We start from the raw sequence: 24,811 nt of genomic DNA, 5'->3' as shown, positions 1-24,811 counted from the left end.
ACCCCATCGCATCCGTCGCGTGTGAAAGTCGTCATCTTTAAGCTCACAAGTGTGGCTGAGAAGTAATAAGCCACACGTTTACACATTTAATGCTGTCGGGACAATCGTTCTTCGCCTATTTGATAACATAAAATGTCTTCACTGCTCAAGGTGCAAAATGAACTTAAAACCAAGGTAAGGTTTGTCCTTTGGAAAGCCCAAGTTGAGGTTGTACGGCGTCTTGTTGTTGCTATTTGCTTGGTAGCATTAGCCACGTTTTGTAGCACGATGAGAGCAACCGATAAGGCCATGCTAATATAGAAGCTAACAACGGCTAACCGGCTTATTTCCCGCCTGTTACAATACACCTGTCAAACAGGTGCTGTGCCACAGTGACGTTAGGCTTTACGAGGAGTGAAGGGAAGTTTAGGTTTCATCACTGTGAGCATAAATAACTGTTACTGTTACTACACCACATGCACAAAAAGGGCCTTAGCTACCACCAAGTTAGCCAACTCAACAATCTGCCGTTGATATAACGATACCTGCTTCGTGTTACCTAATGTTATAGCTTTTATCTCTTATACTGACACACCAGCTGCATTTATAGAGTCAATGCTGATAATTTAGTGCAAAATAAAGCGACTTTAAGTCTAACGAAACTCAACCCTGCAACCGCGTTTAGCTTGGAAAAATGAATGTTTGTTCACCCGGTCTGATATTTGGACTGTTGTCTTGTGTGTTGGCAGGTTGATGCTTTCAGGGAACGGATCACTTCAGAAGTAAGTATCGGCTAACATGTGAGATAAATGTGTTGTGAGCACTGTTACAAAGCTGTCAAATATGTTTTGAGGTTTAAAGCAAGACTCAAGTAAAAGTTTGCAATTCTTTCCAGGCAGAGGATCTAGTTGCGAATTTTTTCCCAAAGAAGTTGCTGGAACTTGATCACTTCCTAAAGGTCGGTTACATGTTCATTCAACTAAATACACATTTCATAGTCTTAGATCTGTGTACATTTTGTTTAGGAGTGAATGACAAAAGGATGCATAGATAAAAGCTTCTCTTAAAACCTCTAACCTTTTACATGCACTTCTGTGCTCTTCTTCTATCCCCCTGACAGTTCTCTTGTATTGATTGCACTTTATTTCTTTTATTTTTTTATTAACTCTTACTTCTTTCCCTAGGTATTTACCCCATTAATACTATATGTGCTATTAGCTGTTACTAGTATTTCTTGCTGCCCTTACTAGTATATATTGTCAGTTGTACCTCTCATGCTGTATTGATGCTTTGTTGATGCTTGTATGTTGTTCCTCAAATGTAAGTCACTTTGGATAAAAGCTTCTGCCAAATGAGTAAATGTAAAATGTAAATGTGATGGTCTGTTTATATATGGAAAAGTAAACTTTCTGGGAAATCAGTTGAGAAACGGTTTATGGATATATGAGAGATAAATTTAATTCTTGTCCAACTTTGACTTAACGGTTGTTACATGGATGAGAGGTGTTCAGTACATCTACAAATTCATGACAGCTGGGAAAACTTCATTTGCTGAAAAAGATCTAAACCTCCAGAACAGCTACTGGACTGTGTGGAGATTGTTTCTGACTAATCCTTTTAAATTAAATAGCTGACAATAAAGGTACTTTATCATGCTGATGCAAAAATCTATTGATTTGCAGCATTGCTCTCACTGGCCTAAGACACCCAGACATATTGAAGAGGTAGCTCTCACGGTTTGGCAGAATATCTGACAGTTGACAAGTTGGTATAGTCTCACGGGATTGATCGTCATATCACCCAACCCCTTGTAGTACAGCTAGTATTCTTACCGTTTTACAGGATCCAATCATAAACATTGTGGAACTGAAGGAAATACACTCGGAGATAAACCTGACGGTGCCAGACCCCATCCTGCTCTCAAACCTGCATGACGGACTAGAAGCGGTGAGGCGTCATTTTTAGAGTTCAATTAAATCCTCAATGCTTAGAATAAGTACTTTGTGCAGAGCAGAGGTGAGACATGTAGCCAGATCATGTTTTTATCTGTTTCACAGCAAAATGCCAAAAAGAGAAAGCTGGAGGATGGGGGTGGAGAGGACATGGGTGAGTATAAGACTATTATGTAGGTAAAACAGAAGTGATTGAAGCATAGTTGTTTGACATTTTCTGGATAGACAGACACAATTTTAACTAAGTTCCAGGATCAAGAATCACTGTGCTGTACAGTTGTGTAGTAGCTGATACAAATTCATTGTACAGTAGGGCTGGGCCATAAAACAATAATGATGATGATCGCAATATAATTTTACTCATAACATTATAACAAATGTTCAATAAATGGTTTATTTAATTTATTCATTCATGCAGTTAATTTTTCTATTAAAATTTATTATTTCGATGGAAAAACGGTAAAAAAACAAGATTTTACTCATGCATATTTGAGAAGTTTTTAGCATAATCTTGTTCTACCTCAGATTTGTGAAGTGATCGGCCATTTGGCATCAAGTGTTTGTCACGTTCTGACCATTAATAATAGTTTAAACCGCAATTAACCATCTGGTTTCTTCCACTCTAAGCCTTTAAACTGATTTGACATCTATTGTGATAATTATAGATATTGAATGATGTGAAATTTGTTAATGTGACAACATTTTTGGCCATATCACCAAGCCCTATTGTACTTTATAGGAAACATTTTAATGGCATTATTTGTATATAATAATCATTCCTTGTCGCTTTTTATATGTTTGAAACTTAACTAATTTACCCTCCTCTTGTCTATGTCCTGTGTCAACTAGTGACTGGCACCAAGGTCTTTGTCATGCCTGGTGGGATGATGAAGAGCAACGGGAACCTTGTTGATCTCATTGAAAAGGTCAAACCAGAGATCAGGACACTGATAGAGAAATGTAACACGGTGAGTAATGTCTTTAACCGAGGACCACACTGCTGCATCAGTAGTTTATTGTGTTAATGCATGTAGGGCATTTTTGGAAGAAACATATCATGTACACTAAGTAGGGATGCAACAGTTATAGATTTTGTTGGTACGATTATAGTCAGAGGAATAATCACGGTTTCACGATTTATTATGCATTGATTAATTTAACAACACTAGTAATGACTGAAGTTGATTTTTAATATTCAATTACATTAACAATTATACGTCTATAGCCTAATATTAAAGTGTTTTTATTAATATAAGATGAATACTAACTTTATTTATCCCCCAGGGGAAATTGTTGTTAAGGAGGAGAATAAACTGTTATTGTCATCAACTCTTATCCATACGTATACGTTTTAGTGAAAATTATAAAAAGAAATTGAGACATCTCTCACACAGTGTTATTAATAACTGAAATGCAGGTAATTGGTAGTCCTGGAAGTTTATAAGCTCCTAATGTTATGTTAGTGTTTTTACACCTGACATTAGGGCTGGGTATCGAGTTCAATACTTTTTAGGTACCGACCGAATTGCCTCAATACCACCGAGTATCAAAAAATGCCTTGTCTTTTGGTACCAAAGTTCAATACTTAAAGGTTCTTGTTAACGCCAATGAGCAATGCAGCATTCTTGATGTGCCCACATCTAAAAGTGATTGTAATTGGCTGTGGGGATGTAAACACTAGTTCACGCAGGTTACGCACAGAGATGTGGCTTGTGGATTTACAAGACATGGAGAAAATCAAAAGTGTGGCTTGATGCAATATTTGCGACATAAGATAATTGCTGCCAAGAGCGGCGACACAACAAACCTGTTGAAGCCCTTGACTGTGCATGGAATAAACTTAAGAGCAGAAAGTTGCTCCGTCTTTGCTGCAACAAGACAGAGACAGAGTCATCCTTGCGCTGATGTCTGCGACTTTGCTGCAGTGGATTAAAGACACACACGGCTGAGTTTACTTTCTATTGTGATAGTTGTTGCCTGTCCACCTCTTCCTCTAGTGAGGAGGAAACTTTGATATGTAGAGGCAGAAACTTGTTTCCATGAGATGAGAGATTTCTCTCTCTCTCTCTCTCTCTCAGGCCTATTGCCATGAATGTTTAGGTTGCAATGTTGCCAGAGCACAAATTCACATATAAACAATAAAAAAATATATAATTAATAAACAATGAAATTTACATTGACATTATAAAAACTAAAGAAAGAGGAATAAAAACAACAAAAATACAACATAGGAATATATGTCTTGGTTTTGAGAAGCAGTAGCATTTTTCAAAGGAAGAATTATTTAAAAAAAACTATTAATGATAATAATGTGTTAATTAAGTTACTTTATACAAACTACAATGGGTCTCCGTTTGTTGAGAATAAAATTGATATCGAAAAAAGTATCGTTCAGGAACCGGTATCGTATCGATATCGAAAATCTCTGAACGATACCCAGCCCTACCTGACATATTAACATACAAAGCCTGACATTTTTTCAACACAGACAGTAGGAGGCAACAGGATGTAACGTTAAATGTTCAGTGACTGAAGGTTTTGAGAGGACTATGTTCTGTCTTCCATAAAGGCCCTTACAGAAAGAAGCGTTTTACGCTGCACTGGAAGCTGGGTTTAGCGCAAAAGTTCAGCTACTATGACAGCGGCTTCTGCACGAGCTCGCCAGGCATAGAGGTGCGTGTTGCAAAGCAACAAACCATCTTGGCATGACAAAAGCCATTGAAAATAATGGGTTTCAAAGCACAGCGGTGCTGTCTTTGAGGTGGGTCTGAAAGATTACATGCTACTTTGTTTATGTTGCACTGAAAGCTCGACTGTCACAGCTACAGCATTGATTGTAAGTGACACGTTTATATTTAATTCCCTACCAACTAACCACATTATTTAACTCGCTTATTATGATCCCGCAGGTGCTGCATCAAATTTTGATGTAGGTATTTGCTCCTTTAGCAGAAACGGCATGTTTTTGAACGGGTGATCCATCATCTTCAGTAACACACTGGTCACTCTTGGTTTCCCGAAATGCTCCCACACTGCCGACTTCTGCCGTTTCATTGGTGGAAATAAAGCCTCACTTTGGTCCCTCTGCCATAGTTAAGCCAGTGTACAGTAGTAGCCTTCATGTCTCTGATAAGCACTTTAAGCTGGTACACCACTCATGTAACTTTTTATTTTAGTTTTGTAATAGTTGCAACAGTTCCTTTCCCTGCAACAGAAATACTCTGTGTAGCGGAGCCTTTATGATTAATTAACCGTGGCGAGTGTGTGGACATGATTTTCTTAGCAGTTTTTTTTTTTTTTTCTGCAGGTTAAAATGTGGGTTCAGCTGCTTATCCCCAGGATAGAGGACGGCAACAACTTTGGAGTTTCCATCCAGGAGGAGACAGTAGCTGAACTTAGAACAGTTGAAGGGGAGGCAGCATCTTACCTCGACCAGATATCACGGTTTGTAGAAGTCTTCACATATTGTACATAATACGCTGTCAGGCGTTAAACTGGTGCCACATATCATCGCTGAGCTGCTAAAGTTTTTACCGTTTGTTTACTTGTTAGTGTGTATAATTTACAAGATAGGGTCTGTGTTGTTTAGCCCTTTTTTGTCTGTTTTCTTTACTTCTAGATACTACATCACAAGGGCAAAGCTGGTTTCTAAAATAGCAAAATATCCACATGTGGTAAGTAAATTTTATCTAAAAAGAATTAAAGCACAAATTAAAAGGTACTGATAGTGCTGAAGAATCCCTCTTGGTACACAAGATTAATCAGCCAATCTGCTGGAGGTATAAACTCAAATGCATTAAAATCACATTGAAATCTACAGGTCTCCTGTATTGCATTCTAAGCGGAGACAGGGAATCTGTAAAGTTACGAGACCGCAGAGAACACCGCTATCTGCTAGCCTTGAGCCTACCACACCTGTTAACCGAATTCAGCCCACTAAGAAACTTGCCCCACAAGCTGAACCTACTTTGGGAATTCAATGTTGATCTATTACAGGCCATATTTTGAAGTTTGGTAGTAAACTGATCATAGCAAACCTATACTTTTATAAAAAAAAGTATCTATGCCTGTCAAGATCTGACAAGTTAAAGTCTTCAAGATTTCAGTCCTGGATGATTGGCAACTGTTGTGGTCACAGGTGGTAACAGCAAGTGTGTTTTAACTACAGCAAACAGCTACTTAATTGCTAAGAGCAACTATCTGTTTACAGTACAGCTAGACAAACTGATGTTGTTTTTGATAATGAAGTCAGTCAATATATAAGCCTTTTTCCACAATATATCGAGATATTTAAAACTGATTTCCCCAAATTCCTGTCTTCTTTACCAGGCTCATTAAAAAAAAAAAAAATAAATTCTGTTAGAGCTCAACTCTTGTGTGACAAATACATTGCATTTCCCGTGACTGCTTCACAATAAAAGTTTCTCACCCACCCACTTATTTCCTCAGTTAAAAGTTTTTAATGTGTTAATTTGAATTGCACAGTGTGTACAGTGAGAGTGAGTGAACAGTAAATGGTAAGGCCGATTTCAGTAATATAAAATTTGCATGCTGCCATGACTTATCTTTTAAGGACTATAACATTAAGCGTCATCTGCTATAGAAGTCTGCCAGTACTGGTTTCTGCAAGCAACCAAACATTCAACTGAAGCCAACTGTTGGTGGCATAATATGAAAAATTTAATTTAGCAGGTTACTCTTTCCAAAAAAAAAGTGGACCTTTTGATGTTGACTGAGATTGTGGCTAGCTAACACATTTAAGTGAAGATATAGAATGAATACTTCAGCTTCTGTGAGGACATCTGTATTTGCACGCACCAGGGTGAGTTATAACAACAACAAAAACCATGGTTCCCAGCTAAACTCAGATAGCTAAAGTTGAAAAAGGAGGAGGCGTTTAGGAGTGGACAGCCAACCGGGATTAAGAAGCCAAAGCACAGGTTTAGCAAGGCAGAGCGAGAAACTAAACGACTGAACTCAGGGCTTCAGACAGATCACGGTAAACCTAAAGCCCCCCACTCCTTTTAACAACTCTCGCCTGGCCAATGAACCAGTTGTACTGTTGCATTGAGAGTCAATGGTCAGTCCTTACACCATCCCCCATCACCCCACCGTTCAGCTGCCGCAGGAAGCTGAACAAGTTCAGCCTGCCAAAGACAATGATGGTGCACTTCTACACCGCAATCATTGAGTCCATCCTCATCTCCTCCATCGCCATCTCGTACGCTGCTGTCACTGCAAGGGACAATGGCAGGCTGCAGCATATCATCCGCTCCGGCGAGAAGGCGATTGGCTGCAATATTCCGTCCCTCCATGACTTGTATTGCCTCTAGGACCCTTAGGCGAGCAGGAAAGATTGCGGTCGACCCCTCCATATATTCTGTCAATTTCATATTTTTAGAAATCTTTGTTTATAAAGGTTTGTTTACTGTTGTTGCACACCTACTTGCCAAAACAAATTCCTTGTATGTGTAAAAACAACTTGGCAATATATCCGATTCTGATACATTTATTTTTTTATTTCAGGAGGACTATCGGCGCACAGTAACCGAGATTGATGAGAAGGAATACATCAGTCTGAAGATCATAGTTTCGGAGCTCAGAAATCAATACGTATGTCATGATTTTTTTATTATTTATTCATTAAAGGTTATTTTAAACCAGCATACACATGAGAAGTATTTTCACATTTTGCTGTATTTTCCACATGATCATGGTGTCTTTTTATTGTTGTTCTTCTTCTGTGAAGGTAACATTACATGACATGATCCTGAAGAACATTGAGAAGATCAAGAGGCCTCGAAGCAGTAATTCTGACGCATTGTACTGATGTTCATCCAGCCATCTCAGCCTCCATCTCCCACCTCCACCCCTGTCTCCCTGCCATGCCTGTTGAGCTATAGTAGCCTGACACTGGTCCACAGGACTACATCTAGACATTCACCTACTTCAGTACAATCAATACCGCCCAGTACGAAAACATAGCTTCCATAGATGGACTCAACGCACATGGTTTTTGTTTTAATTGTAAAATATTTTTCTTATTTCAAACCATTTGAAGGAAAATGGAGAGATAGATCATAGACAACAAAAAGCGCTATGTATTTTTTAATTTTAATTAAACATTTTGTCCTCAGATCTTGGTGAAATTGCTTCATTTATAGCTCTTAAGAAACATTCAGAGCGAAGTGGTTTGTTTCATGCCTACTGCTTCACTGAATGCACTTATTTATTAGGGTCCTACTGCATCCGGAGGATGGTTTTATAGGATATGCGCCACAAAATAAGTTTTGTTTTTTCTCTGAATGTTACCTTACAGTTTAGTCGTAACAAATATGTATACTACGCAGGTTTTAGGTCCACAGGCTTATTGGTTTTCAGTGAAAATGCATAAGTCACCAAAGCATCTCTTATGTCGAGGCATTGATTCTATTGAATAAACAAGTTTTTGATAAAATTATTTGTTGTTATTTTGTTTTGCCATGTTTGTGTATCAACAGACTTAACAGCTAAACTGAAAGGGAGACACAATGCTGAAGTACCTTACACTCAACTAATGTAATTGTCAAGATATACAAAGTACATTTACTCAAATACTTAACAATTGTGATGTACTTGAGTATTTTTTATTTGATGCCATTTAAAACTACTACTCTGCTAGATTTCAAAGGGAAATTAGTACTTTTAGCAGATTAATTTCATTAAAGCTGGGCTAGGCAATTTATTTCAGAAGCATTTTTGTTACATTTGTTGAAATCATGTTTACATCCAGACAGCAGTCAAAACATCAAATGCTCTGACAAAACTGAAAAGAAATCGGGTATCTCAGGCTTTTGCAGGTAATAAGCACGGCCAATGATTTCATTCGGTCTGCATGGAATGAGTAGCTGGCCTACCTACCTGCACGCACTGTGACCGTGCACTCTGCACATGAAAATGTGTTTTGGGGGAGTGGCTTTGGAGGGAGGCGCTGGGATTTTGGTTAGTTAATTAAATATAGCTGTCTCTTGCTAGTTTATCCAACATTGCGTACCCTAGCTTTAATATATAATATAATCAACAAATAAATTATGATGTAAAAGTATAGATTAAGCTACCAAGCAATATAAAAACTAATTACATTTACTTACCCCACCGTAACCAGCTGCAACACTAAAATGATGATATATATATATCATAATATATGATTCTGAAATGGGCCATTCATCAGTAAATATATTTTGATACTTTACTCAGGGTAAGAAAAGGGTCTGCATGTTTTTCGGGTGAAATAAAGAATAATTTATGTATTTTTAGTAACAGTAGATGCAATAATAAAAAAGAAACATCTATCAAATAGGCAGTAAAGTGTCCTCTGTAGTAAAGATGCAAATATGACACTGTATATCATAAGTAAGTCTATTAAGGAAGCTAAACATGATTATGGTGCATTAACAATATAGCATAGGTTTGCATAGCAATTTATATTTTTGTATTACCATTGTGGAAAGAAAAATATGAGTGACTGTGAGGAAGGTAATGTGCTGATAGCAAGCTTCGACATTCAGTTCTTGACGTTGTCTGTGAAACAATTCAGCATTACATACAAGCTATTGTTTCCACCACTCTGACAGCTTTTTCTATCAGTCCAAACTTTCACCTGCATTTCTGTGTAGACTTTTAAAAAGAAGGCATGATAGATACAAAATAAAATATTTTTCCGTGGGGTCAATTTGGGTGAACAGCCTGGATAACTACTAAAGTGCCCCACATCTGATGTTATCTTTTTCCTCAGACTTAGTCTTTTTGAGCTGACTGTGGTAAAAATAAACAGATGTAAACAGCGTACTGTTGCACAATGTTTCTGACGCAGTTGTAGTGTCTGTCCCCTCCCCTTGTCTGTCTTACACACACAATGCAGTGCATTGAGCAGCACCATATTGATATGGCTTCATGAGATAAGCGCTACAAAACTGTCGTACTGGGTTGTGTGCAAATTAATTAGGTTTTGTACAAAAAAATTAAAATATGGCATAGTACATGTAAAGATTATGATTTTAACTGAAAACTAACTATTTTTATATCTTGGAAGTTACTATGATGATCAGCAGCTATAGCTCAACATTTCCCTACTTTTCTATCCCTTGTTCAGTGAGAGTGACAGCTGCAAATGACAAAATAGTTTTATAATCTGATTAGCAGGGTTGCGGAGGTGTGTACCCATGTGTCTGTCTCTGCAATCCTGCTGATCTCAGTACCACACATCCGAAGTTCCTTTGATATGTTGCCTGAGCAATGTACTACTTTTAGAGCCTGCAGGGGACACACGTGTTGTCAGTAACGCATTCTGCCCCTTGACCCTCCATGTCTCTTTTGAAAGCTCATGGCTGTGGTGAAAGGCAGTGTCACTATGTGGGACTGCCGAGTGATGGGAGCATGCTCTGGTTAATATTTAACGGTTGTTCCTGCCAGATAATTAATCAGTATCAGTCTGAGACATTCAGAGAAAACTGAAAGGGGAGCATGGCACTGCTAAAAATAATAACTCTTTACAGAAATGGTTAAAAAAAACTGTCTTTATTTAAATTTCTAACAATATTTTCATCTATAGATTGAGCACCGCTGTTTGCTGAGATGCTGACTACATTTGAATAAAAAATGTTTCTACACATATGAACTCATTTTGACATTAACTTGTGTGCAACTTGTGCAGAGCTTTTTCTTTGGAGAGAAAAACAGTTGTCGTAATCAGACAGAGCAGTCAACACTGAAAGACCTTGAAGGCTGAATAGACAAAATTAAAACACTGAATCTGATTGCAGAATGTAGGGGTGCCGCCAAGTGGGGGAGGGCATTCACTGAACAGTACACATTCCTTGTACCTGTCTGGCCAGTACAGTAACTTCAGGGAAATTGTTCTAAAAGTTGAAGTCCTTATGTATTAAACATGAAAAGAAACACTCCCACAAAATATAAAAACATTAAACTAACAATTGACTTTAAAAGACAAGTTGGTCTTGAATCACAGGTTCTTGTCTTCTCTCTTTCCCTTGCCAATCCAGCAGAGAGCCCAGGGAACCAGAGTGCTTGGGATTAAAAGTGCAACTGCACTTTTACTAAATGACAGGAAATAGAAAGTCAGAAGATTTTCAGAAGAAAATGTCCATCCATCCAACAGCTGAAGCAGAAATAAGGAGACAATAATACATCCTGCCTTGAAACTGGCACTTGTTTTCTTCTTCTTGGACTCTGTGTAGAGGGGTGAGTGCAGGCCCAGGCCCAGGCCAAACAGGGTACCCATGTTACGCAGTAGGCTGGCGAAGGGCGTGGTGTCCAGGTGGACCCACTCTGCCCTCACACACCACTTCTGGGCTTTCGCCATGGTCCACAGCAGGTCCACACCCAGAGTTTTGAGCAGGAGATAGAAGCCAACAGCGAAGGAAGTCAAGAAGAGAGTAGTGTAGAAGTATTTCTTCATGCTGGCATTATAGATCCATTTCTGCTTTGAGACAAACTCAGCTACAAGTAAACCTGACACAAAAGCAGAGAAGAGTCAAACAATGGCAACCATCACCTTTGCAAAGCTTAGTAGGCCAGAAGAGCTGCTGTATATACTTTTAGATGAATAATGGTTTTATTGCATGAACTGAAAGCTTAACTGACCACAGTCCTAAACTACCTTGAAATGTTTTCTTAATAGCCAAATGTACCAGAAAAAACAAACTTTTATCACTAAAAAATTTATCAACTATTAATTATTTCGGCAGACTGACCTGTAATAGCCCCAGCTATGACTTGGTGTGGGAAGTGGGCAGCCATGTAGACTCTGGACATACAGACCACCACCTCTACAAGGCCCATTAGCATCCACAGGACTATCTGCAAGAATCTGAACGAGAGTGAACACTGACCATGAATGCACAAGGATCCCAGGTATGGAGTTTGTAGATAACAGTTTTCTTTAACACCTTGACTATTAACACCAGGACCAGGTGTCAAAGAAATCCATAGTTTTATTACAGTAGACTCACTTGTATAGTAACGGGGGGCATCGCTTCTCTGTTGCAATAGAGAGCAGTGCCGTTACCATCACGTACCAGACCGCAGCTGCACCCATAGCATGACCTGAAGGGCTTCCTGCAAGGAACAGACTTGTTGAATCATTCAATAAAATCTTGAAATCACATATACAGCCATGTCAAAGTCAAACCCAAACCAACTTGTATTTACTTGAGAGTGGTTTTTAAAAGGACATTTTAAGCTTTCTGAAACCAAAAACATGCATGCATGCACCCTTTACTGCAGTAAAATTACTAATATCACACTGTAAAAATACTCCATTACAAGTAAAAGTCATGCATTAAAAATGTTACTAAAGTAATAGTATGACTATAATCAGGAAGGTTATGAAAAATGACCCCTGTGACTATTATACTATTATATATTCAATCATTAGATCATTGTTACTCATGCATAAGTGTAAAAGCACCAGTGCAGCTGGTTGGTAGAGCTAATTTTAAACAATTTTATTTAAGGCTGCAACCAATTATTATTGTTATTATGGATTAATCTGGTGATTATTTCCCTGATTAATTGATTGATAGTTTATAAAACTTGTCAGTCCAACGTGACACCTTCACCTTGGAAAAGAAGAAAAAAATAATAATAATTACAAAGAATAAGCAAGTAAAGCAAATCTTTATGAAGTATTTGGCATTTTAGCATTAAAATTACTAAGTAATTATCAAAAAACTTGCCAAATAATGTTTTGTCAATTGAAATCATTTCAGCTCTACAGTATATACTGTTGGGTAGTGTACTCAATAACAAAACATCATCCTGTACATAGTTTCACTCCATCACTGCATATCTACACATGCACCCACAGAAGAGAAAACAGGGGTAAATGCAGTCATTAAAAAGAAGACATTGTACAATCCAAACTGTAATTTCTTTGCACATATTAAGAGATAAAATCACCATAAAATATTTGTTTGTGCTAAATGAGTCATTCTACTGTAACAGACAAAAACAACAAATTCTTCGGGAAAATATGATCATCATGCACAGGTCTGTCATGAACCATACCTGGTCCAGTCTCACATGTGATGGGAAACTGCTGCAGCGAAGGGGCCGGTTCTCCTCCATAGTACCGGGTCTCGTGAACCCACCAGTACGGTCTCTCCCCGAACAGAACCCTGCCATGGAAAGACCAAGAAACTCAAAATACAACAGTTTGCTCTCTCTTTATGTGTTTCGATCAACCTCACCGTTACATTTGAGCAGGTTACCATTTCAGGACCAAGTTGAGCCAGTCTCCGAGGACAGCCACCCAGATGAGCCTGAGCCCCGTGTCCCTCCGAAGGTGGAACCAGATTGGGAAGAAGCAGAAGAATGTGGTGTGCAGGTCAGCCACTGTGGACGCCAGGCTAAACAAGCCCTCATAACTGCTGTATTTGGTCTGCAAATGGGACGCCAGCTCAACCCCCCAACTGTGGAGAAGATCCATGATCTCACGATCTCTGCCTGAGGGTGATGCACTGAATCTGGGGTGTTTTGTCTTTTCTGTCTGTTATGCTGCTGCCAAGCTATTTCAGGCAATCCCTTCTGCCACTGTGTGATCACCAGTGGACTTTACTCAAGGCTAGCAAATGTGTTTGTCTTTAGGACAGTGCAGACCGGTTCCTTAACCTTTACACCCCAGAGGCCCCCTCTGCTAAAATCCATTATTAGAGATATCAGCTGTCACCCCTCTGACAGATCACATCTTTCTAGGAATATTAATGAAAATTAAGTAACTTCTGTTCTGAGTTCAAGACAGTTGCTTGTGAAATCCATTGATCCTGGCCCACAATGTATCCTCTGTGTTTGTAGAGTTTGTCATTAGTTTCGTCCTACTCAGGCTTGGGACCCCAGTGTGCAAAATGAGGACGTTCTTATCACAAACGTGTCCCTCAAAACAAGATAAAGCATGAGCTCATCTTAAGCTCATCTTAAGCTTCCCTGGTAGACCAGTTTGTCATGACAGGAGAAGCAACTTTTCTGTTTTATCACTGACTATCTCCTCCTTCTTCTCAGTCAAAACCCAATCATTTAATCATTGATCTCCTTATGTAACCTACACTACCTCCACTAGTGAGATGTTTTCACCAAATCATAAAAAAGGCTGTTACATAACTGTTTTAATAAATTACTGAGTGGCTGCATGAATGGGAACGGAATAATGTAAAAGGAAATATCATTATAGTTAGTTTAAGCCTGCACCTAAGCACTATGTAGTTTATTTTATTTTTTTTAATTTATTCTAAGAAATTAAGAGGACATAGCATGTTTAAAAATATTTTGCGGTTCAACGAAAAGCAAACGGTTCTGTCTGATTTATGTCACAATTGTCACATACAGCCATGTGTCCAATGACTTCCTGTCTGTGCTGCGTACAGTAGTTCATTGAGAAAGATACAAATTGACGTTTTGTTTTCCCGCTATCTTTTCAACCTGTTTGTGTGACAAACCTCCCAAACGCTTCTGACTCCCTGTGTTTTATTACACATGTGCAAGGTCCAAAGATCAGTGTGAGCATGCGTTTGGGTGGTGGGTCCCTCTGGTATAAAAACAACCAGCTGTATTACTGATAGCAACACTCTTGTTTTTTTTGTGTAACGCATTCGCACATCACCAGACTGAGACTTCTTTCTCTCTCTAGGCTAAGATGAACGCTATAATGGACACCATGCAGGGTTTGGGGGTGAGCAGCACCCACTACCTGCAGACCAACTACCAGGATGCCCAGGGCTTGTTTCTTTGGGTCTCCTGGGCGGCAGACCTCAGAAACACCTTCTTCATCTTCTTCCCGCTTTGGTTTCACCTGCGGGCTTCAGTGGGCATCAAGCTCATCTGGGTGGCCGTGATCGGAGACTGGCTTAACTTGGTGTTCAAATGGTGAGTCAAGAAAATCTTTGAATTAATAGTTTCCTGAACAAAGTCATGTGAAATCAAACATCCTTAACATTTTTAACTGTGAGTGTGTGTTTCTGTCATCTTCTTCAGGATTCTGTTTGGGGAGAGGCCTTACTGGTGGGTCCATGAGGCAGCTCATTATGCAAACACTGTTCCCCCTCACATTGAGCAGTACCCCATGACCTGTGAGACTGGACCAGGTGAGACATGGCAACATTACATCCATTGCTGAATTTTCAGCAAGGTCTTCAAGCTAGATTTTGACACAGGGCCTTAAGATCAGGTAGTAAAACAGGACCCATGTTAAATAAGCCATAATTTTATATTAGGCTTTAGAGGTGCATATTCTCATATTCCTAAACAAAGATACGATCAATTGAATTACCACGAAGCAGCTGCCACACAGTGAACCTGAAGTTTGTGATCCAGCTTTGTAATCATGCACAGGTTTTGTTGGTGCTGGAAGAAGTACTAAACCCCTTTACTTAAGTAAAAGTAGCAAAACAGTACAACACTGTTAAACTACTGTATCGCAAAGAAAAGGTCCTGCATATAATCAGATATATATTATCATTAAAGTCTCAAAAATTAAATAACTTGGCCCCTGTGATTGAAAAATTATCATTCTATATTATTAGATTGTCAATCAATGAATAAAAGCATCAGTTTTAGCTGATCGAGGACAGCTTATTCTACAACAACTTTACATACACTTAGATAGTTTTGTCCAGTGGTTCCCAATCCAGAGGCATTTTGAGATGATTAATGGGGTAGGAAAGAAAAAAAAGTTCTGCTACACAAACCTTTGCTTTTTGTGATATATTAGATAATTTTACCTATTTGGGCCATCTGAGAGGTTTAGAGGGGAAATCACCATTTGGTAGAAATGTTAACTACTCATAGACTTCTGAAATCTGTGACAAGGGGTCCCAACTAGACACTGTTTTTTCAGAAAGGGGTTTTGTATTGTATTTTATAATCTTATAATATATTTTGTAAATGTAAATCTTAATTTGAAGTGGTATAACATAGTCAAGAAAAGTATAAGTACCTCAATATCATTCTCAAGTACAGTACTTGAGTACATGTACCCTTAGTTACTTTCACCACTGTGTAACATAAAAATGAGCTAAAACGCTCCTCATTCATTCTTTCAGTCACTTAAGTTTTGAAACAACAGAAAATGATTATTGAACAATGCCGTCATTGTTCTACTCGAGCGAATCAGCCACTGAAATCTACCCTCTCTGTTTGTGTTATCCAGGCAGCCCCTCTGGACATGCTATGGGAGCCGCAGGTGTCTACTACACCCTGGTGACCTCCATCCTCTCCATTATGACCAGTAAGAAGAAATATGGAAGCAAGAAATCCACCAACAAGGACTGGTGAGTTAGAAAACGTAGTTGTCTGAGAGAATGTGTAAAAACCAACAACTTTGTTCTCTTGTCCCTATGGATGTCAGAGTTGTTTACTATTTTCTTCCACCCAGAGCTTATCATTGTGGACACACTATCTGTTCTGTGCTGTGGTTGATCATTGACTTCTGAGAACTATTGGTTTGGAAAGGGGAGACTATGCATGTTTTGACGTCCAGGGAGCAAAGAATAACTGTGTCAGCTGTTATATTGCTTTAAAGGGTTGACTTGCTTGGCATGGCTAGCAAAGGCTAGACTGATTTAAAGTGCTGCACCCTCAGATCTGCCCTTTTCAAAATAAAATCACCTCAATTGTCTGAATTTCTATTTTGGCAGGTATTTGAAGGCTGTATTGTGGACACTTTTTTGGGGAGTCCAGGTGTGTGTCTGTCTCTCCAGGGTCTTCATCGCCGCCCACTTTCCCCACCAGGTCATTGCTGGTGTTATCACAGGTCAGTACGTAATATCAGTGGATGATTTAATACCCCATTAGAAATAGACTAAAACAACTGTCAAGCCTGTGCTGCTATGCTTACTATAAAACATAATATTGACCTGGGTTTTTCCATGTACTCTAGGCATGATCGTGGCTGAAGCCTTCAACAGAACTCAGTGGATCTATAATGCCAGCATGAAGAAATACTTCTACACGACTCTCTTCTTGACCTCCTTCGCTGTTGGCTTCTACCTCCTGCTCAAAGCTGTGGGCGTGGATCTGCTGTGGACACTGGAGAAAGCACAGAAGTGGTGTGTGAAGCCCGAGTGGGTCCACCTGGACAGCACGCCCTTCGCCAGCCTCCTGCGTAACATGGGCACCCTGTTTGGCCTGGGCCTGGGCCTGCATTCGCCCCTCTACACCGAGACCAAGAAGAGTAGCAGCACATTGGTCAAAGCTGGGTGCATCATCAGCTCTCTGTTCCTGCTGCACCTGTTTGACTCCTTCAAGCCTCCTACCCACACAGCAGCCCTGTTCTACCTGCTGTCCTTCTGCAAGAGCGCCACCGTGCCTCTGGTCACTGTCAGTATCATCCCGTACTGTGTGAACGGAGCTCTGAGCCTGCAGAACAAAAAGGGAGTGTGAGCAATGATACAGACTAATGAAATGGAAGTGCAGAGTCTCTTCCTGATCAAGAAAACCAAAACACTTCCCTCTGGTGCTTATTGCATTCACATGTCCAACTGATCCTCAAGAAAAGCCAGGAGATCAATGGGAAATTGTCACTGGTGTCATTTGGACACTGAACTCTGTGAGCACTGTGTGACAATAAGTGAAAGCACCATCCCGGATCCCCAGGGGCACTTAGAAAGACCAATTTTCTAACAAAGTCTAACAAAATGTGATAATTACAGTTGTTTCAGAGTCCTGGAAAAGGACAAACAGTGAACACATGAGTCTAGAGAGTGACTCTTTGCTTGCAGTTGCTGTGTTAAAACTCACTCACTTCGATGTGTTATTTCAACTGTAATAGTAATGTATATTTAATGTTATAGAAAGTATTTTTGAAACTGTTTTGAATATTTTTATTAAAACAAATATTGAAAATGTATTAAAATCCCTTGGGTCATATTTGCTAACATACCATACAATCACACTGGACTGCATCATGATTAATTAGCCATTAATCGCAATTTAAATATTCGATCACATACCGTGGAATAACTATTTGGATCTTTGACTTAAGCAAAAGTTCCTTAAATAAAAGATTATACTCAGGTAAAGAAACAGATGTATAATCAGCAAAATGTAAAAGCACTCATTGGACAACAAAATGGCCCTTCTCAGAGTGCTATTATATTTTCAATGGATTATAACTAATACAATAATGTGTACACCGGATTTAATGTTATAACTGTGTAGCAAAGGGTCAGAGCAGTCACCGCACCCAGATAGAATACAGGTTGAGGTGGAGCCAGTTTTGACTACTTTATAGAAACTGTTGGGTAGTGCGATCTATAATAATGCATCCGAGAAGGAGTGCGATTAAGTGGATCAAACCAGCAGGCCAAACCAGCCAGTATTCCAACAGCATGCACCTTCCACCTACATAACATCTTTTGATCTAGTTATATTTTTATTTATACAGCGGGATAATAATAAGATATCACCACTGCTAAATAAATTAAGCATTTTATTAATAAATTCAGCAGAACTCAAAATAGAAATGTAATACTTTTAAACTCAAGTTGAAATCTTTTTTTAAAGCGGACATGTAGTCATGAATGATCATACTTGACCATTCATGACTACACACACACAAATAGTGATGCAACAAAAAATACAACATAAACTTCACATTCCTGTTTGGTGGCTTTGCATTGTTGTCCTGTTGAGGTGTGTGTGTGTATAGAGGAACATCTAAAGAGGCTAGTGTAGGCTGTGGTATATGTGTATGTATTTGTGCATGTAAAAAAAACACAAATAAATAATTATTTTCACTAAAACATGCCAAGCAAAGCAATCATCATAACTTCTTTATAGTGAGACAACAAATGCACCACTGATTTAGTTTGACTCGAGGGAAGTAGGACAAGCAACGGATCACTCATCATTATCAAATAACTATCCTATCAAATTGTTTCCTTTCTTTCTGACTGTGACTAGTGAAAGCAAACTGAAGTCACCAATTTTGTCCCTGTCAACCCAGAGAGAACATCTGGTCCTAAATGTCTCATTTAGCAGAAATACTTGGACACATGACCCCCCTTCCAGAAAGCTCATGTCCCATTTGGGCTGTTGCATAAACTCATAAGATAGACATTTTGGCAAAGCCAGAGTAAGATGTGAATCATTAACTCAGCACCAGAGCCCTGGCCTTTAGTCTGACATGCAGCGATGACATAGATCCACACGTCATACAACTGGCTGCGTGTCAGGCCAATGGTGCAAGCTGAACATTCAATATTTGCCTGTTTGTATTTTGCAGAAATCATGCATGACATCCCTGATGAACACTGAGTTATATGACATGATTGTGTGCCACGGATGTGCTCTTCAATGCTGTGTCACAAAAACTAGGCCAAGACTTAAAGCTGTGAAATTTAAAATAAGTTCCATTCTACTGTTATTGGCTCATAGTTGCAAAGAAAAGAAAGGAAAGTTTTTGGTCCTTTAAGTGGAGACAAGAACTGACCTGTATAACAGAAAAACAAACAAAATGCAGATATTAAGAAAGTATGCATGCATCCATAGTTTAGCATGTGTTTCCATCATTACATTTCTTTCAAAATTTATTTGCTGATGCAAATTAGTTGTAAAGACCTAATTCCAAGGAGACAGGGTTGATTCATGAGGTGCATGTGAGAATGTATTACTTTAATTAGTAGTCTACTTTGAAATCAATGTTGAGTGTATTTAAAAGTAAACCAATCCATTCTCCACAAAGAAAAAACCCTGCAACCTTAATTTATTTAGTTTGAAAAGTAACAGAGTTCCTCAACCCATAAGGAAGCACTCCATCCTCCAGTTTATCAGAAACATTAAAAATCAAAATCACCACATTTGCAGATACAGTGTGGACAGTAATTGTATAAAAATGTAATATGAAAAATAAAGCTTTCAGACTGTGGAGTAAAAAGTACAATATTTGCCTCTGAGATGTAGAAGTACAAGCACGTCATATTTTTACTTAAGTACAGCATTTGAGTAAATGTACTGTAGGACTATGTAAAGTGGTTAAAACTAACTAAACTTAGTTCTACATAATAAAATGCTGCTTACACATTGTTGTGACTGATGTAACGATTTTCATCAGTAATAGTCACAAGTACCTGTGCTGATATTTGCTATTTCTGTATTTTTACTTCACTAAATGTAGGACTTCTACATGTAGTGGAGTGTTTTTACATTTTGGTATTTCTACAAACTTACTTAAAGTGAGTAAAGTATCTGCCTAGTGCATACACATGCCTTTGGCGTGAGAGATCCTGGTTCGATTCCAGCTACAACACATCCGATGTGTCCCCGAGCAAGATACAGCAGAGGCATGCGACATCTGACATATAGAGCAATTGTAACTCGCTTTGGATAAAAGCGTCAGCTAAATGTGTAAATGTAATGTAATCTTCCACCAGTGCTAAGACCTCACTGTTTGTGTGTGTGGTTGTTATACCATGTGCGGATACAGGGTGGCGGTGGTTTGCCATCAACTGAAAGATTTACCCAAATGGTGAAAAAGAAAAAGAAGACTCCGGAAGTATTATGGCTGCTTTCTTGTCTTTAGATTTGTTGTACCTGGTAAACAGCTACAAAATGCTCACAGGTTGAGGAAAGTCATTATCGGTCCATCATGTCCAAAATGCAGGTGCTGAGGACGCTGGTGGCGGCAGCTGCGGACGAGATATTTAGCGCAGTCGAGAGGATGATAACAGAGACGATGATGCAGCACACTGCAGGTTTGTAAACACAAGACATATGTTTTAATAAGAACTGGTTTGATAAGGGAATTCTTTTAGTAAATATACCTGCAGGAATTTAATTCTGAAGCCCACCAACTTTCATGAATGTCTTTTTTTAATTTTCATTTTAAGCCAAATTATGTGCAATACATTTTGATGCAATCCCAAATGGTGCTATTAGAATCAGCACACATTTTAAATTGCTCCCAGTATACTTAACGTTAGTACACAAGAACAATTTACTGACTGGAAGATAGAAATAGACATTCCAACTTAAAAAAGGACAACAAAGCTGAACATAGATGGGTAAAAATAAACATAGGACTATTTTGTTTAGTAGGGTTAGGGTGAAAAAAAGGTGTATAGGTTGTATCCATATATATATATATATATATATATATATATATATATATAAAGCAACAATTACCAACAACATACAATGTCTTTATACAAGTCAAGTGTGTCTGTACAGTCATTGTAAAAAATAATAGGGAAAAATTTGGTTGCAAGACTCTTTGAAAACAGTCACTGGAAATGGTGTTGGATGTTGAAAATGAAAAACAAGGTAAAATAGGTTTCCTTTAAAATAATGCATAGATGTTACCCAGTAAAATTTGTTTTTATCTGGATACAAATTAGACCTGGATATCTTCTTTGTCAAAGATGTGATGAGAGTATAGTCAGGGTACACTAAAATGTTTTGGACTGATATGATGAAGAAGTGTCACAGTGACATTTGTGCTGTTTGGAGCAGAAACGGATGATATCAGTTTACACTGGGAGTGGCGTTTCAACCAAATCACACCAACCTGTATTTTCAGCTTTATCTTCACACAGACTTAAAAAAATAATAAGAACAACAACATTTACAGAGGAGGGCAAATCAATTGGTTTTGGATGCAAAATCATTTCTACAGTATACTGTATATATGGGAAATTATTCTGGCATTTACTTGTGCCTTTGATTCTTTCTTCCTTTCTGCAGAAATGTCACCTGAGCATCAGAGGGCAGTTGTACACAAGCAGCTGTCGGTGGTCACTGACGAGATATTTAGGATCCTGGAGGTAATGATGGGTGAATATGAGGCAGAAGTCTCCAGTTCCCACAAGGAGAGCCAACGTCAACGCCAGCTGCCAGACATCGCGTTGAAAATGGAGACAAATTTACAGAGAACAGGTACATTGTACATTTGATAATGTGTATATTGTAACCATTTGTTTTTAGAGTTGTCAGCGATTTTGTTTCCTGCTGGTACAATTTGTTTTGTGAACTTTTAATAAACTATTGTCAAACATTGTCAGACGCTCACCTGTTGAGTGAGGTAACTGCAGAATAGAGCTTGTTTTGTTGCTCTCACACACACGTAGTTTATAGGAAATATAGTTAAGGCCTTGGTGTTTTATTTATTTATGTATTGCAATTTACATTATTTCCATGCTGAATTTTCTCTTGGACCTTCCCTTCAGACAGACTGCCACTCTCTGGGTCAGACTGGGAAAAGGACAGTTCCTCTGAGCAGCAGAGCAGGAGCTCCAGCCAGGTCCAGAAAACATCAACTCTATCGCAGATCACAGACGCGTCTACGGAGACAGACTCTGATTTAATCCACGGTAAGCCCTCACATTTCCACCAAACACAAAGAGCAGAAAAGGGCACCTCAACTGCGATGGAAACAGACACACGAGTGGAGCAGTGTTGGACGCCAGCTAGCGAAAAGGAGGTTCTGTCATCAAAAAATTCAGAAGCTGGGAGTGAAGATAATGAAAGTGATAAAGTGCTGAATGAGAAACCCTACAGATCCCAAAAAATAAAAACATTTCTGAGACAAAGTCAGGGTGTGGATTATTGTAAAACATGTGGAAGGTCTTTCAGCAAAGGTGTCACTGGGAAGAAAATAAAAACGCATATAAGAAAAATTGCTCCAACAAATAAGCGCCAAACCACAGGACAGAGGCGTTGCAGAGTATGTGGAAAGTTTTTCCGGTACAAACGTTCTTTTCTGAAACACATACTTAAGCACGAAGAGAGCTCAGATCTGTGTGGAGCCTGTGGGAAACATCTGGACTCTGACGAGAGCTTGAAGGTGCATTTACAAACCCACCACGAAGAAAACAGCCACGGGGAGCAAGCGGATGACAGACAGTCAGAGGCGGAGTGCTCTGACGCCGAGAGTAAAGTGGATGACAGTGATGAGGACTGGAAGAACAGTGAAGGAACTGCTAGTGACGATGGAGACAGCGATAAAGATGAGACCAAAGAAGGAACTTGTTTACAAAAGTCCAAAACAAAAATTAAAGGATCAAACAAACCTAAGGGCCAGAAAAATAAGGACTGCAAAGATTTATCCTATCTCAAACACTGCTGTAAAGTTTGTGGCAAGTGTTTCTGTTACAGAGCATCTTTTTTGAAGCATGTGCAAGAAGACGAGACGGATAAAGATCTTTGTGGCGTGTGTGGGAAACGTTTCGAGTCTGAGGAGAGCTTGAGGCTCCACTTGCAAACTTACGTCAGAACGAATGACTGTGAAGTTTGTGGCAAACACTTTGACGGCCATAAACAACTGGAGATGCACATGAGAACCCACACGGGAGAGAAGCCGTACATCTGCACCGTGTGCGGCAAAGCGTTCGCTCAAAATGGAAATCTAATGGGACACATGAGAGTTCACACGGGGGAGAGGCCGTATGTTTGCAGCGTGTGCGGTCAGAGCTTTAGCTTTAAAGAATACATGATGTCTCATATGAGGATCCACACCGGGGAGAAGCCATTTCTGTGTAGCGTCTGCGGAAAAGGATTCAGACAGAGGGGGACTCTGAAAACGCACATGATGATCCATACAGGAGAGTCCACGCACCGATGCGGCATATGTGACAAAAAGTTCTACAAGAGCGGAGCGCTGAAGATCCACATGAGGTCCCACACAGGAGAGAAGCCATATCTGTGCAACGTTTGTGGGAAAAGCTTCACAGCGAGCGGCTCGCTGACCAAACACATGGGCGCCCACGAAGGGGAGCGGACACACTGCTGCAGCGTCTGCGGCAAAGGATTCTTGAGGAAAGAAGACCTGAAGAGACACGGTCAGACTCACGGGGACGAGTCCACACAGCTGACGAGTCTTTAGTGGGTGCTGCCTGTTAAAGGAATAGTTCAACATTTTATTTTTCAAGCAAAAAATACCAATCATTATCAAGCTCCAGCTTTTCAGTTTTGAGCAGTTGCTGTTTTTCTGTCATGTGATAGTACGTTAATCATTTTTGGACAGACAAAACAAAACATTTGAAGACATCTTCATGGGCTGTTGGAAAAAGCCTTTCTCACTATTTTCTGACAGGGTATACAGTATTTATTGTGTGTGTGTGTGTGTGTGTGTGTGTGTGTGTGTGTGTGTGTGTGTTCAAAAAAGACCTTTGAAGCTGTCTTCTTTACACGACTGACAGGAAGACAGCAAACAAATGTTGAACTATTCCTTTAATGATACATAAAACTATTTCAAAACTCAAAGGGAAAACTGCTGATGCTAGTTTGACATGTACTTCTTACATACACACAGTCTCCAGTGTTCCATTAATTTAAATAAAAAAATAGCCTGAACATGCCTGAAAACTTTGCTAACTTCAATTCAATTTTATTTATGTAGCGGCAAATCACAACAGTTATCTCACAGCGCTTTTCATAAAAGAGCAGGTCTAGACCGTACTCTATGATGTTATTTACAGAAACCCAACAGTTCCCACCAAGAGCAAGCACTAGGCGACAGAGGCAAAGAAAAACTTCCTTTTAAGAGGCAGAAAGCTCGAGCAGAACCATGGCTCAGGGTGGGCGGCCATCTGCCTCGACCGGTTGGGGTGAGGGAGAGAGAGAGGGGGAGAGAGAGAGAGAGAGAGAGAGAGAGGGCAGGAGAGGAACAGAGAGAAAAAGAGAGGGATGGAAGGAGAGAGAGGGGAGGGAGGCAGCCTACACAATATACACACACAGAGGTACAGACAGTAAAGGTGATGTTGCTATAGACTAAATGAAAAATGGTACAGATATTTATAGTAGTGTTAATTATAACAATCGTAATGTTAATGATTATAATAACAATAATAACCATAAGACTAGTAACAATAGTCGTTGCAGCAGAGGGTGTCGAG

At 39.3% G+C, this 24,811-nt stretch overlaps 4 protein-coding genes across 6 annotated transcripts; 3 read left to right on the top strand and 1 right to left on the bottom strand.

The window, feature by feature from the left end:
• The first annotated feature begins 12 nt into the window (after positions 1-12).
• Positions 13-8,391, top strand: psme3 (proteasome activator subunit 3). The gene is made up of 10 exons (XM_046068213.1): positions 13-174; positions 729-761; positions 875-937; positions 1,822-1,926; positions 2,037-2,085; positions 2,781-2,899; positions 5,239-5,375; positions 5,551-5,605; positions 7,458-7,544; positions 7,681-8,391. The coding sequence occupies exons 1-10, from the start codon at positions 133-135 to the stop codon at positions 7,759-7,761; spliced, it is 771 nt and encodes a 256-aa protein (XP_045924169.1). The 5' UTR covers positions 13-132; the 3' UTR covers positions 7,762-8,391.
• A 2,077-nt stretch (positions 8,392-10,468) lies between these two features.
• On the bottom strand, positions 10,469-20,666 carry g6pc1a.1 (glucose-6-phosphatase catalytic subunit 1a, tandem duplicate 1). 3 transcript variants are annotated; one of them, XM_046068629.1, is made up of 6 exons: positions 20,514-20,666; positions 16,838-17,339; positions 12,999-13,108; positions 11,942-12,047; positions 11,684-11,799; positions 10,469-11,441 (listed from the first exon to the last, which is right to left on the bottom strand). In XM_046068629.1, exons 2-6 carry the CDS (start codon positions 16,849-16,851, stop codon positions 10,933-10,935), a joined length of 855 nt encoding a protein of 284 aa, XP_045924585.1. In that variant the 5' UTR covers positions 16,852-17,339; positions 20,514-20,666; the 3' UTR covers positions 10,469-10,932. The 3 variants fall into 3 exon arrangements, with proteins under 3 accessions (XP_045924585.1, XP_045924584.1, XP_045924583.1); XM_046068628.1 differs by lacking the exon at positions 20,514-20,666 and having other exon boundaries at positions 16,838-17,359; XM_046068627.1 differs by lacking the exons at positions 16,838-17,339; positions 20,514-20,666 and adding an exon at positions 13,202-14,078.
• On the top strand, positions 14,588-17,829 carry g6pc1a.2 (glucose-6-phosphatase catalytic subunit 1a, tandem duplicate 2). Its single transcript, XM_046068626.1, has 5 exons — positions 14,588-14,849; positions 14,958-15,067; positions 16,132-16,252; positions 16,619-16,734; positions 16,861-17,829. The coding sequence occupies exons 1-5, from the start codon at positions 14,620-14,622 to the stop codon at positions 17,361-17,363; spliced, it is 1,080 nt and encodes a 359-aa protein (XP_045924582.1). The 5' UTR covers positions 14,588-14,619; the 3' UTR covers positions 17,364-17,829.
• LOC123982789 (zinc finger protein 2-like) lies at positions 20,432-24,064 on the top strand. Its single transcript, XM_046068625.1, has 3 exons — positions 20,432-20,674; positions 21,663-21,854; positions 22,145-24,064. The coding sequence occupies exons 1-3, from the start codon at positions 20,569-20,571 to the stop codon at positions 23,797-23,799; spliced, it is 1,953 nt and encodes a 650-aa protein (XP_045924581.1). The 5' UTR covers positions 20,432-20,568; the 3' UTR covers positions 23,800-24,064.
• Positions 24,065-24,811: the final 747 nt, after the last annotated feature.

This window comes from Micropterus dolomieu, linkage group LG14 (genome assembly GCF_021292245.1).
Source record: "Micropterus dolomieu isolate WLL.071019.BEF.003 ecotype Adirondacks linkage group LG14, ASM2129224v1, whole genome shotgun sequence".
NCBI classification, from domain to species: Eukaryota; Metazoa; Chordata; class Actinopteri; order Centrarchiformes; family Centrarchidae; genus Micropterus; species Micropterus dolomieu.
This window is presented reverse-complemented; position numbering and strand designations above follow the sequence as displayed.